Raw genomic sequence first — 14,183 nt, 5'->3', positions numbered from 1 at the left:
ATATTTCTTAAATAATAAATTCAAACAATTATTCCAAATTTACTAAATATTAAAATAATTTAATAAATAATAATAATATGAGATAATTTAACTTTAATGATTAATTAGTTATCTTAAAACCTTAGATTATGTTAAAAACAAATTAATTATATCATGATTTAACAATGAGAGAGTAGATTTTCATTATAAACTAACTAAAATTGTAAGTAATTAGACAGTTTCAAATAAAATTTAAGACAAGATATTCAAATTCCAATCGTACAACAAATTTTCAACCAGCGGCATATATCCCCATCAAGAAAGATTGAAATATGAATATTATAATAATTTTTATTAATTATAATATATTTTCTTTATTAAAAGACATTAGTAAATTTTGGCCCTATAAATTAACATCAAAATTTAGAGGCGAATTATTGAATGAAATTGACAAGTAGAATTAAATCTACGACACACTCAAACTAATAATTCTTTTGTTTTTTCTTCTTTTTTTTGGTTACAACACGAAATTATTAAAACTCGTTGAAATCCAAAATTATAAGACTCCGCACGATTGATTAAATAATACTCGTATTTATTAATGCACTAATAAAAATAAATTTTAAATTTTATTAAATTAAATATTATAAACTTGACTTATAACATATTTAAAAAAATAATAATTTAACATTATTAATATGCAAAATCGTACGTAATATAATATATATGATACCCATAACTCATAACTCAACTTCTGATATAAATTCAGTATTCAGATTTATATAAATAAAAAAAATAATACATGAATTATTAATAATTTTAATTAAAATATATTAATATTCGTTTCTACTATTATCGAAATAAATTATTTATTTTATTAAATTAAATATTATGATTCTAATAAATTTTAAATACGTATGGAACTCAAAATTAAGAACTTTTAATATAGTGGAAGTATTGTAAGAGAACATGATAATGTTAATTACACATAATACAAATGTATTGACCAATATATATGACACCCATAACCCACCGCTCAACTCACAATATAGATCCACCACTCAGACCTATATTTATATTTATATTTATATATATATATATATATATGATTGGAAGAAAGGACATGAATTATTAATAATTTTAGTTGGAAAATACTACTCCCGACAAAAAGCAAGGGCTCATTTATTACTGTGATGATTTCATTTCGTCTTGACGAGAGGCTTGCCGCATGTGGTCTCAAACCACCACCCTACGTGGCTTCCATCTTCACCATTTGTGTCACCAAAACTTTTCCTTCTTTCCTTTCTCTGCAACCATGTATATGTATCTGTATATGTATATGTATTGTATAACCCCTCTCTCTATGTTGAAAACCTTCATATATATATATGTATGTATTAGGTTTGGAAAATAGCTAGAAGTGGTGGGAGAAGAAGGTTGTGTCTGGCTAGTAATCTTGGTGGCTCTCTTCTCAGTTCTTGATTCATTCTTGATCTGCTTCTCTTTTTGGTAAGTCTAATAATCCATTCGTACAATCTTTCTACGTTACTCGGACCTATATATTTACATATATACACACCTTATACTCGGTAAGGTGACTATATATATACATATGTATATATGCACGTTAATATCTGTTTGACGGAGTGCTGCCGTTTCATTTTCTGCCATTGTTTTTTGCCAACAACCCAACAACTAATTAAATATTATTAGCTTCCCACCACCCAAGAAATACTCAAAAGGTTTGGTCAGCTTTTTTTCTTCACTTTTTATCAAAAATTTATTTTTTAAATCCTAAGAATCATTTTCACTAAATATATAATTGTTTTAATTAGTGACTAATTAATGTTTTGCTACCCTAATCCTAGATTAATTAGTAGATGTAAAATATTTAATTTAATACCTAATTATTATCGTTAAAATAGTTAGGGGAAGAGAAGATGTAGATGTGTATGATATATATATATATATATATATATACATCTATAACAAAATTGGTGGAGGTAGTTTAGGCCACGGTGCTCTAATGAATGTCCATCCTAAAAAAAAAAGGTGGTATAAATTTTGTATGATGTATTTATTAATGAGTAATAAATATAGACGACTTTCTCAAAAAATAAATTAAATAAAAATTTTATTATTTTTTAATGAAGAAAGAAAAAGGTGATATAAATTTCAATATTATAATATGGGTTTTAATATCGAACGGCTATATATTTTATATGTTATAAAAAAATTAATTATAATTAATAAAATATAAATACATAATAAAAAAACCAATTATATTATATAAACAATAATAAAACATTCTCATTCTCAAAACAGAAAAAAAATAATAACAAAGAAGTAGTGGGACTCAAATGGCAAAACTGTGCCGTATTAGAGCTTCTCTCTTCTTCTTCTGCGTAATGATGTTCTACACGACTTCCAAAACAACACTCTCATTCATCACGAGCTTTTGATTCCGTCAACACTTTCTTTTTTTCCTTTTAAGCTAAAAATAATTTTAAGAGATTAACGAGTGTAATCAGTGTTTGGAGGTTGCAGTGCCGGAAATGGCAGAGATTACCAAGAAGCTTTTGAATGGAGATGGGAAAGGAAATGGAGGTGAGGAGGCGGTGAGATTTAAAGACAAGCTCTGGGCGGAGAAGAAGAAGATGTGGGTGGTTGCAGGTCCTGCCATTTTCACCAGATTTTCAACCTTTGGCGTCACTGTTATTAGTCAAGCTTTTGTTGGTCATATCGGCCCTATTCAACTTGCTGCTTATTCACTAGTATTTACTGTTTTCTTGAGGTTCGCAAATGGTATATTGGTAGGTTTTTTTAAGTTCCTTACGATCTCCTTCTTCCACTTTTTTTATTTTTATTTTTTTAACAATGATTTTCTGTTAGTTTTCATGCGTAGTGTTATGATATCTTGTCTTTTTCTGCTTTTAAAAAAAGGAGAAAGCTTTCTCCAATTTGTTCCCTTTTCTTTTATTTTTTTTTTCCCCTTTTCAGATTACAATATGTATTTAATATAGTCCAGATATGGGTCATCAATTATTAGTCAATGTTCTCTTGTTTTCTCATCCCATGATTTTCTGCTCATATTTTATGATGATTACTGGATCCCAGAAGTTTATATTTGCTAGTAATCAATAATTTAAGTAGAGAATATATGAATATATAATCACCGAGTTTAACTTTTATGCTTTGAAAAGTCTGTTTTCATGGTGAACTTTTGGAAACTTGAGAATAAAATATTAGAGTAAAAATGGTGATGAAGGATTTTAGTTTATGTACCTAAAAGTTTAATTGATGTAGTTGAATTCATTACTGTTCACAAAAGTCGATGCTTGGTGGTGGAGATTGAGATTTGCTGTAAATTTACGTGGTAAAATGAAAGTGGAGAAGTTGGAGTACTATTAGGACCTCTCTGCTTCTTATGCATTTGTCTGTTTTTGATGTGCTTGTTGATTTCCATTTTTTTTTTAAAAAAAATCCTGTTCTTAATGGAGCCCGCAAAGGGGTTGTGGATACCGCCGTATGAACATCAGATGCTAGATATCTTATTTGTAGACTTGGTGAAATAGTTCAACATATTGTTGTACATAGAACAGATTGTGGCGTCATTTTGTTGAAGTGGTTCTTGTACGTAAAACAGATTTTGACACCATCCCAGAGATTTTTGTGAATCCTAAAACTAGTATGATGCTAGAAAGAATTTTTATCGAAACATTAATTGGTTGTGTATTAGCATATGATATATACAAGAGATTGAGTTATTCTCACATGGCCTTTTAGGCCTTAAAACTGCAGATGCTTTTCAGAAATGGACCCATGACAACATACTTCTGTTCAATATAATTTCTTGTATATTTATTTACTTTCTGCTTGTAAATTAATGTCCATGTATGATTTCTTCAGAGATTATTATGTAACTAGAGTTTCTTGTTCATCTGATATGTAGATATGCATTACGTTGAGGCAATAATAAAAATGATTTTTATACTGATTATGGTGGATATATACATGTATTATGTGCAGTTGGGCATGGCTAGTGCATTGGAAACTCTCTGTGGGCAAGCATATGGTGCAAAGCAATACCACATGCTTGGGATATACCTACAAAGATCATGGCTAGTCCTCACCATTTGTGCAGTCTGTCTTCTTCCTTTGTTTATCTTTACAGCTCCAATTCTGAGAGTTTTGGGCCAAGATGAAGAGATCATACAAGTGGCCAAAGGAATTGGTTACTGGTTAATTCCAATCATGTTCTCTTTCATTGTTTCCTACACCTGTCAAATGTACCTCCAAGCACAAGCCAAGAACTTGATTATTGCTTACTTGGCCGCATTCTCGCTTGTTACTCACCTCTTTCTCTCATGGCTTTTGACTGTAAAGTTCAAGCTGGGACTTGATGGGGCACTGACATCTACCGTTTTGGCATACTGGATACCTAATATTGGCCAGCTCTTGTTCGTTACATGCGGAGGGTGTAAAGAGACGTGGACGGGTTTCTCAACTTTGGCTTTTAAGGAGCTTGGCCCTGTATTTAAGCTTTCATTGTCATCTGGTGTCATGCTTTGGTAAGGTTTTAATCTGTCAATTTTTATTATCATAAACACAATAAGATAGGTGTAAGATATACTTGCTCAAAATGGAGTTAGTATTAGCCATGGGTTTCATTTTTCCTGAAATAAGTTTTTAAATATAAGCCGAGTACATAACAATGTTCGGACTTCTTCTGTGATGTACTTTTTAATGGATTTTGATCATAAATTATTATTATTTTTTTGACAGTCTTGAGCTCTGGTACAATACAGTTTTGGTTCTTTTAACAGGAAACTTGAAAAATGCAAAGGTTGCCATTGATGCTCTTGCTATCTGGTAATACATTTCTGGCTTCATTTATCTATTTGTTTCTTACGTTTTGTCTTCTTATGCTGACCTACATCCTTTGTTTGCAGCATCAACATCAATGGATTGGAGATGATGATTTCGCTTGGTTTCTTGGCAGCCGCTAGGTACCTGCAACTATCAGTCTTAAAATGTTTTATTTTGGTTTTTTTTTCAATTCACATAATGTCCGAAGAGAGTTGACTAGAAAATATTGAATGGAAAAATTCTTGAGGACTGTTAGATTCAGTAAAGAATGATTGAGCAGATGAATGATCAAATGAAGAAGAAATTTGATCAGAAAATCCAAGCAAAATGGATGCTGCTCAAGAAATTTGTGAGAGAGAAACAGAGTGTCGAAAACTGAAATTGTGAAAGTTGTTTTTCTGTCTTCTTTACTGAACAGCTGAGCAGTATTTATACAAGTAATTTACAAAAAATAACCCTATAGTTTCAAGTATTTATATTAATGCCATTCTATCTAATATTCTAACAAGGACGTTACTTAGAAGCTTTTGAGGATGAAAACTCATGAAGCAAAAAGTAATTTATTGATTACACGATTAAAATACATGGTAAGGCGAGATACTCATTAATTTCATATGGTAATTTATCGTAGAATTATAGTACCCTGGTTTGGAAAAACAAAATAAAGGGGAAAAAGAAAACATTTTGATTAACATTACAGTTTGATTAAATTAATTTGGATTTCCCAATTGCAGTGTTAGGGTGTCAAATGAACTCGGGAGAGGGAGCTCTAAGGCAGCAAAGTTTTCAATCAAGGTGATAGTTTCGACATCATTTACAATCGGATTTGTGCTTTTCTTGTTCTTCCTAGCTCTCAGAGGAAACCTTGCATACCTATTCACCACGAGTGAAGAGGTTGTTAAGGCAGTTGCTGATCTATCGCCACTCTTGGCTCTATCCATTCTTCTGAATAGTGTCCAACCAGTACTCTCTGGTAAGTTTATCGTTCTCTTTGTCAAATTCTCCATCGAACATGTAGGAAATCATTGCATTATACATGTTGTAGATAATGGACTAACAAATAAACTCACAATCATAAACAAACAGGAGTTGCTATCGGAGCTGGATGGCAGAGTGTTGTGGCATACGTTAACATAGCTTGCTACTACTTGATTGGCATTCCTATCGGCGTAGTGCTTGGATATGTGGTCGGATTACAAGTCAAAGTGAGTTTTATCCCATGCCTTTCTCTCATTATGGTTTCTCTTCTCTAAATACTTCAAATCTTCCGGGAAAGATTTGAGACCATGATCTGTTGCAGGGTGTCTGGACTGGGATGTTGCTTGGAGTATTTGTTCAAAGTATTGTGCTTGTTATAATCACTTCAAAAACTGACTGGGAGGAACAGGTATTTATGTCACGAACCCGTTTGCGTAGATGGTTTGTTGAAGGCCCCGAAGATCGAAACCGAAACACACAAAATGTTTGATGTTGTTTGAGACGATTTAGGGTTTAATTTTTGTCACGAAATGATTCCATTTTTGTTGTATAATCAAAATATTGTTCTGAACCCATTGTGGTAAGGGTGAAATTAGGCTGACTTTCCTGAATCAAGGTATGGTAACTTGTTCACTTATTATAAAAAATGCAATTAATTAATTATAAGACAGGAACTTGGGTTATGTTTTGATGGAGGGAAACATGGGAAGGCTAAGGAAAGACACACTTGCATAATTTATATATGCATATATGTATACATATTCTATATGTTTTTAGTTGAAATGTATACACCATGAAAATACTATTTTCAAACTCATAATTTATTGTGGAGGGAGGAATACACCATCCAAGAAAAGAAAGTGGGTGTACATACATTTTATATATGTTCAGATGCATGTGTGTGTATATATCTCTATATAGATAAAATATGTGAATTAATTACATTCTTCTTCCTACTAAATAAACTACCTTCTTCTTTTGAACTTTAAATGATTCTCTCCAAATTCTTACCCTCCAAGCGTTAACATGCCATATACATATATGTAAGTTTCTGCATTTTCATTTTATTGATGGGTTAAGTAACAATAACAATATAAAGAAAATAACGTGTATTATAAATTTTTACATATATATATATATATATCATTATTTTTCAAATTTTTATGGGGTCAACTGATCCCAAAGTGATCAACATAAATAGGTTGACCCAGTATACATACGTTGCATGTACACATAATGTGTGTGTATATATATATATATATGTAAACAAACACACATATCTAGTAAATATACACACATTAGGTACATGCATTGTACAGTACAGTAAATATACAATATGTATATAGCAGATATACAGTGTATATATTTTGTATACAAGTATATAAATACTCAAATATACAGTGAATATGCGATATACCCATATGCATTTGCAGACTCATTTTATTAATTATTTTCTCTCCAATTTCTTGGTCTCCAAACAAAAGAAAAAGAAGCTGTCACATTTTTTATTATTAATTTTTGAATTCTATCCTCTTAACTACACGTGCGTCCTTAATTAATCATAATTATCTATCCATAATCTGGTTTATGGTCAAAGTTTTTTCATTTATTTTAGTGGTAAAAACTTCAACTGTGGAAATTATCTTCTGTTACCCACTACAAGATTTTATTTTAATGGTAAAAATTAAACTGTTGAAATTATTATGGTAAGAAGATAATTTCCCATTAGTAACACCCAATGAATGAGCGACATGTATACACCGTTTGTATACTTACATGTATAAGAATTAGTTGGAGAGTAATTATTATTAGTTTGAGGTAGTAAAGATTCAAATTAAAGGATTAATGGAGGAAGGAGGCATGAAGAAGAAACTGCTGAGGGAAAAAGAGGGAGACGAAGAGGTAAAAGGAGTAAAAGAGAAGTTGTGGGAAGAGAACAAGAAGATATGGGTGGTAGCGGGGCCTGCTATTTTCACCCGGCTGTCAATGTTCGGCGTCACCACCATCACTCAAATCTTTGTCGGTCACATCGGTCCTATTCAATTTGCTGCTTACAATCTCATCTTGACAGCCCTTATGAGATTTGTAGTAGGGATTTTGGTAACCCATCAATTTCCCTCTTAAATTCTTCTCTTCCTCATCTATATTTCATTACATACATATATACATACATGTGTGTTAGATTTTGGGTGAGTGCATAGATATATGACTCAGTTCTTTCCCTTCGAACTAAGGGTTAGACCTTTTAATTACTTAATTAAATTGTTTTCATGATTTTAACAAAGATAAAAAATTAATTAATTATATATTTGTAGGGTACATTGTCTTAATACTTATTTTTTCAAAGAACCGTTTGAAATTTTATCATTTTTTTTATCTTTAGCTAAAAAATGTGCGTGTCAAAAAATTATTGATGTATTATATAATTTTTGGATGTCAGAAAGATTAGTACATGTTAGAAGACGGTGTAATATTTCAATAATATATGATTGTTGAGTTTCATATAAGAGTTCAAGTTATATAATACTAGTAAATTGAGTTTAAACTTTTGATACTTAATTATTTGAATTTAAAATATTATTATGCTAGTGGTGATCGGACACAAGTGGTTAGAAATAGTATCAAAATATCTGTCAATTTGATGATTTGGACATCTGAATGTTGATACGTGATTTTGTGATGTGTGTTCTTGATGAAGACATAAAAAATTTGAGTATTGGAGATTGTAATACTTCAATTTTAGTTTAATACACATTGAGAAAATATATAATTGTTCAAGTTTTGACGAAGACACTAATGATTTGACTCTAGAAAATTGTTAGATTAATTGTGTTTAAATCGGAGACCATATAGATGTATTATATATTACACTAAGTTCATGAATATTATGATATGGAATTACGATACACTAGACTAATAAGAGGAAGAATATATAATTACTCTCTTTTTGTACTGCAATTGAATTAATTGGATAATTGATGATACATATATATATATATATATATATATATATATATATATGGATGCAGCTGGGAATGGCTAGTGCATTGGAAACATTATGTGGGCAAGCATACGGTGCAAAGCAATATCACATGCTAGGAATATACCTTCAAAGATCATGGGTAGTCCTCACCATATCTGCAATCTGTCTTCTTCCTATATTTGCCTTCAGTGCACCAATTTTTAGGGTTTTGGGTCAAGAAGAAGACATCATACAAATGGCTCAAGGAATTTCTTACTGGTTCATCCCTGCTTTCTTCTCCTTCATTTTATCCTTCACATGCCAAATGTATCTTCAAGCACAAGCCAAGAACCTTATTATCTTTTACTTGGCTGCATTCACACTCATAATCCATCTTCTTCTTTCATGGCTTTTCACTGTCAAGCTCAAGATGGGACTTACAGGTGTACTTATATCAACCAATTTGGCTTATTGGATACCTAATATTGGTCAACTCTTGTTTGTTCTTTGTGGACCTTGTCAAGATACATGGAAAGGTTTCTCAACTTTGGCATTTAAGGATCTTTGGCCTTTGTTAAAGCTTTCATTGTCTTCTGGTGTAATGCTCTGGTAAATTATCATTATTTATCATATTATGCTATATTATTTATAGTTACGTTACATGCATGCTTGGATTTTTAAGTAGATTTTTTTTTTTTTCACAGTCTTGAGGTCTGGTACAACGCAGCCTTGGTTCTGTTAACAGGAATGTTGAAAAATGCTAAGGTTGCCATTGATGCTCTTGGTATCTGGTAATACATTTATTTCTCTCCTCCTCCTGTTGTACATATATATATATATATGTATCTTTTAACGTAGAACTAGGATTAACATGCAATGCGACCCACACATATAATTTGTATTAAAATTTAAATCTAAAAAAACTCTCCTTAATTAATCTAAAATTAACTAGTAATTGGAATTAAGGTTCTTGAATCTTCTTGTTGTATCAAGAATTGATTTCAGTATATCATCTTTTATCTTTATAGTTGATGGGTACATGTGTATGTTGAGCTATATTATATTTATAAATATTCTCCTTGTTTCCAGCACCAACATCAATGGAATGGAAATGATGATATCACTTGGTTTCTTAGCTGCTGCGAGGTACCCACTTGAAGCTACACACACACACACACACACACTACTTGTTTCAAATGATTTAATATTTAACATGTATGTATATATATATATATATATAGAGGTCAATACTCAATTCAATTACATTTTAAAATTGCAGTGTTAGAGTGGCAAATGAACTTGGAAGAGGGAGCTCAAAAACAGCAAAATTTTCAATCAAAATGATTCTTTCAATGTCATTAGCAATTGGGTTTGTGTTTTTCTTGCTTTTCCTATTCATGGGAGGAAATCTCGCATATATATACACCACTAATCGTGCGGTGGCCATGGAAGTTGGTAACCTATCACCATTATTGGCTATCTCCATTCTCCTCAACAGTGTCCAACCAGTCCTCTCCGGTAAGTTTATTACTTCAATTCTCATTTTCTTCATCAAATAATCATACATGCCCATTAATTAATGAGAGAAATTATAATTAACTAAATTTAATTAATAAAATAGGAGTTGCTGTTGGCGCTGGATGGCAAAGTATTGTAGCATATGTTAACATAGCTTGCTACTACTTGGTTGGCATTCCTATTGGTATAGTGCTTGGACATGTGCTTGGATTGCAAGTCAGGGTGAGTTTCAATCATATATATACACACACATTATGTAATCAATTCCCAATTCCCACTCTTATAATCATTTAAATAAGTTATGAAAATGTGAATACACAGTGGAAACTATACATATTTATTACGTACTGTGTTTAATATGTTCAATCTGCAGGGTGTTTGGATTGGGATGTTGGTTGGAATATTTGTCCAAACCATTGTGCTTTCTATAATCACTTACAAAACCAATTGGGAGGAAGAGGTTGGTTCTTGATTAATTTAACTCATTCTAATTAGCAAACATTATACTAATTAGGGAACTGTTTATTTATTTATTTATTGTATTTTTAATATTTCAGGTATTTGTGACTCGAACACGCTTGCAAAAATGGTTCGTGGAAGCACCAGATCACCAACAACAACATAATAACGAGCAAAATGCTTAATATATATGTATATATATATGCATTGGCTCTTAGTTAATCCCTTTTAGGGTTTAAAATTTTCATTGGAATATTGTATGCACAATTCTTGAAAATATTATTGTTTTAGTCTTTTCATTTAATTTCAAATAAAATATTATAAGTTTAATTTTTAAGTTTGCGGCTCTTGCAAGATGTGACATGTCAATCTTGGCTTTTTGAAGTATTTTCTAACTCTTTATTACTAGTCTTAACTAATATATTGACGTAAAAAAATATGAAAATGATCGAATTAACTCCAATAATCTTTTACAAAATGCCATATAGAGACTTAATCGTCTAATTATCCTCCACTAATTGAGAATACAACCACTTAAGTGGTATGCATAAACAAATAAAAGAGAAATAAAAACGAGGAAAGAAAAACGCTACAGACTTACACAATAACTCGATCACAACTACTCAGCTCAACAAAATTTCTAAAAAGTTCCATACCTTTTGAAGAACTTGAAGATGTTAAAGAATTTAACAAAGCTAATTCTTGAAGAACGTAAAAGCTTCAAATTTTATTCTTCTCAATGTTTGTCTACAACTTATGTGTAACGGCTCCGGAAATTCAAAATGAAATATATATAATAATTTGAGTGCGGAAGCGAAATAAAAGATTAAGATTAACATCATTTACACAATAACTTAAAAGTACTAAACAATATCACGTAATAAGTTCTCTAAAAGAAATACGAGAAATGAGAAAAATAAAAGAAATTATAAAGCATCTAGCATTTATTCGCCGTCTTCTTGTAGATCATGCTCGGGAACCAAATCCTCTTGATCTGAAATGATTAAATACGGATGAGCTATACTAACCCTGTAAGAACATCACACTATATCACCGTCACAGAAGCAAAGGTTGGTAGAAAACTAAAAACAACCAATGGAGCACAAATTTTAAACCAATACATTTATTTAAAATAAAACCACTTACCCTTTTTCTTACCTTTGGAGAACTTGTGAAAATAACCTATAAAGATAATAATATCATACAGATCACAATTTCATGCATAATCAGTAACATAAAACATATCATAAATTCGTATTCATTAACAATAACTGATTATCATCGTTTCTCGTTTTCATCAGCCCACTAATATCCATGGAGATCCATAGGAGTATCCCCACTACACGTGAACCCTTCTTCTTAACAGTCTTAATTCCAGGGTCGTCCCCATACCCCGTCCGGTATGAACACCAAGACATTAAACCTCAATACTCCGTCCGGTATGAGGGTGAAGCGAGCCGTCTTCATATCCCGTCCGGTATGAGCACTAAAAATACCAAGTCTCCATACCCCGTCTGGTATGAGACGACGTTCACGGTAGAGTTCCCTATAGACCCGGTCCGTTCACCATCTCCCAGGATATCTAGTGAGGCTGTCACCTTATTTGTTTTCCCTTAGTCTCTGTTACCAACTTGAACATAATCACATAAACAATAAACATGCACCCGGTAATACAAACATATTTTAAATTCCAAAAACAAACACAGTGGTCAAGTAAGACAGTAACACATGCATTTAAAACTATAGAATAGATAGAGCATATACCATAATGCATTTAAATTATAAAATAAATTAAGCAGGAATCGACAGAGAATAATATTCGATTTCGGACTCCATTAGTAACCTTAATTAATTATACATATTTATTAATTTGCACAAAATACAGTATTACCTTTTATTCGAACTTTAATTCCATGATAGGAAATGGGGTGATAGGTCCTTACTTGATTTGACGCCGAAAACTAAATTGTTACTATGCCTACGGGCGGTCTCTTTATTCCCTGAATTTTTTCTCGGGAACTGAAACGCGCTTACGGTACCTACACATATCCCAAATAACCCAAAAATCAGACTCAGGGCCTACTCGGCCAATTTTGGAATTCCAGCACGGCAGCTCCACCGTGCTCTGGCGATGGGCGGCGACGATCCACCTCAGGTTGGCTGTTTTCGGCTAAATTCAGCCAAACTTGCATCGGTTCATGTAAGAAAACACACTTAGGGCCTTCAGTGGGCCGGAAAAATGTAAAAAACTGAAACTCACCGATAATGGGGCTCTTCGGTGCGACGGCTCCTCCGGCTCACGTTGCGGTTGGGTGTTTTTCTCCGGTCAACCTGTAGAGAAGGAAACGGTGATCACAACTGTGAAAAAATCACATCGAACAAAAATCAGGAAAGGCTTCATCGGAGGTAAAAACCCTAACACCCTGCGGCGGCGGCGCTGAGCTTCGGCGGCGTTTTTCGGCCAATTGATTGGTGCTTTCGCTCCGATTTGGCCATAGGTGGGTTTGAAATAAAATTCTAAGAAAAGAGTAGAATTTTTACCTCATTTGGCAGCCATAAATTGCTCCGGTACGGCGACGAGTGGCAGCAGTCGGCTCTCCGACGGCGGGACTGTCTTCTCCAGTGAGGGGCTCTAGCGGCTAGGGTTAATGTTTGGGTGCGGATGAGGTTATTTATATCAATCCGCTTTTAATCTGAGCCGTCCATCGCTTTTAATCTGGACTGTTCGTGCGCGTGGGAACGGATCTCAGTCGTTCGATCGCGCGCGGGAACGGATCTCAGTCGTTCGATCGCGCGCGGGAACGGATATCAGTCGTTCGATCGTGCGCACGCGGATCGCCCACGTGGTTCCCTCCCGCGTGACCTCCCGCATCAGCGTCTCTGCCACTTGGCTCGTTCTGGTTGGTCGGGGCTGCTGACCGGGCAGCTGACGGGGCACAACTTTTCTAAATTGTGTTTTGACCCCTGGTTTCTGATTTTTCTTTCAAAAATACTACAAGAACCCAAATTTTCACCCATTTTCCCCAAAATTATTTTCAATTAAATCCGTAAACAATTTTAACCCATTATTATTATTATTATTTTTATTAAAATAAATTAAATTAAATTCAATTCAATTAATACATATTTATATTTATATAGAATTAATAAAAATAAAATAAAATAAAAATAATAAAAATAGTTGGGTGTTACACTATGAGTAAAAACTTTTATTAAACTTTTTTTGTAATAGTTCTAAACAAATACAAAGACTTGAAAGATAAAATTCTATCATAGAATAAATAATAAAATAATAATATATTTCAATACTAATCTAAATAAGTAAATAAATTAATAATAAGAGATAGATTTATATTAAAATAATAATAAATAAATTAATAAAATAATTTCTAAAATTATCCCTTGTGAAATTTGGATA

The 14,183-nt window shown here is 32.4% G+C and overlaps 2 protein-coding genes across 4 annotated transcripts; both read left to right on the top strand.

Moving 5' to 3' along the window:
• Window positions 1–1,198: 1,198 nt before the first annotated feature.
• Window positions 1,199–6,509, top strand: LOC110812866 (protein DETOXIFICATION 21-like). 3 transcript variants are annotated; one of them, XM_022039744.2, is made up of 8 exons: window positions 1,203–1,488; window positions 2,527–2,792; window positions 4,009–4,550; window positions 4,765–4,851; window positions 4,932–4,988; window positions 5,583–5,821; window positions 5,935–6,053; window positions 6,149–6,509. In XM_022039744.2, exons 2-8 carry the CDS (start codon window positions 2,535–2,537, stop codon window positions 6,314–6,316), a joined length of 1,470 nt encoding a protein of 489 aa, XP_021895436.1. In that variant the 5' UTR covers window positions 1,203–1,488; window positions 2,527–2,534; the 3' UTR covers window positions 6,317–6,509. The 3 variants fall into 3 exon arrangements, with proteins under 3 accessions (XP_088078636.1, XP_021895436.1, XP_021895434.1); XM_022039742.2 differs by having other exon boundaries at window positions 2,511–2,792; XM_088222510.1 differs by lacking the exon at window positions 2,527–2,792 and having other exon boundaries at window positions 1,199–1,488.
• A 147-nt stretch (window positions 6,510–6,656) lies between these two features.
• On the top strand, window positions 6,657–11,077 carry LOC110812835 (protein DETOXIFICATION 21-like). The gene is made up of 8 exons (XM_022039709.2): window positions 6,657–7,926; window positions 8,856–9,397; window positions 9,493–9,579; window positions 9,878–9,934; window positions 10,068–10,306; window positions 10,410–10,528; window positions 10,680–10,766; window positions 10,864–11,077. Exons 1-8 carry the CDS (start codon window positions 7,672–7,674, stop codon window positions 10,948–10,950), a joined length of 1,473 nt encoding a protein of 490 aa, XP_021895401.1. The 5' UTR covers window positions 6,657–7,671; the 3' UTR covers window positions 10,951–11,077.
• Window positions 11,078–14,183: the final 3,106 nt, after the last annotated feature.

This window comes from Carica papaya, chromosome 6 (assembly GCF_054855325.1).
Source record: "Carica papaya isolate Zhongbai chromosome 6, ASM5485532v1, whole genome shotgun sequence".
NCBI lineage: Eukaryota > Viridiplantae > Streptophyta > Magnoliopsida > Brassicales > Caricaceae > Carica > Carica papaya.
This window is presented reverse-complemented; position numbering and strand designations above follow the sequence as displayed.

Excerpts from the sequence above, each read along its gene's own strand:
- LOC110812866 (XM_022039744.2), top strand. The coding sequence starts at position 2,535 with ATGGCAGAGATTACCAAGAAGCTTTTGAATGGAGATGGGAAAGGAAAT. Across the intron at positions 5,822-5,934 it reads TGTCCAACCAGTACTCTCTG|GAGTTGCTATCGGAGCTGGA; the intron begins GTAAGTTTATCG and ends ATAAACAAACAG. Across the intron at positions 6,054-6,148 it reads TGGTCGGATTACAAGTCAAA|GGTGTCTGGACTGGGATGTT; the intron begins GTGAGTTTTATC and ends GATCTGTTGCAG.
- LOC110812835 (XM_022039709.2), top strand. The coding sequence starts at position 7,672 with ATGGAGGAAGGAGGCATGAAGAAGAAACTGCTGAGGGAAAAAGAGGGA. Across the intron at positions 9,398-9,492 it reads TCTTCTGGTGTAATGCTCTG|TCTTGAGGTCTGGTACAACG; the intron begins GTAAATTATCAT and ends TTTTTTTCACAG. Across the intron at positions 9,935-10,067 it reads GGTTTCTTAGCTGCTGCGAG|TGTTAGAGTGGCAAATGAAC; the intron begins GTACCCACTTGA and ends TTAAAATTGCAG.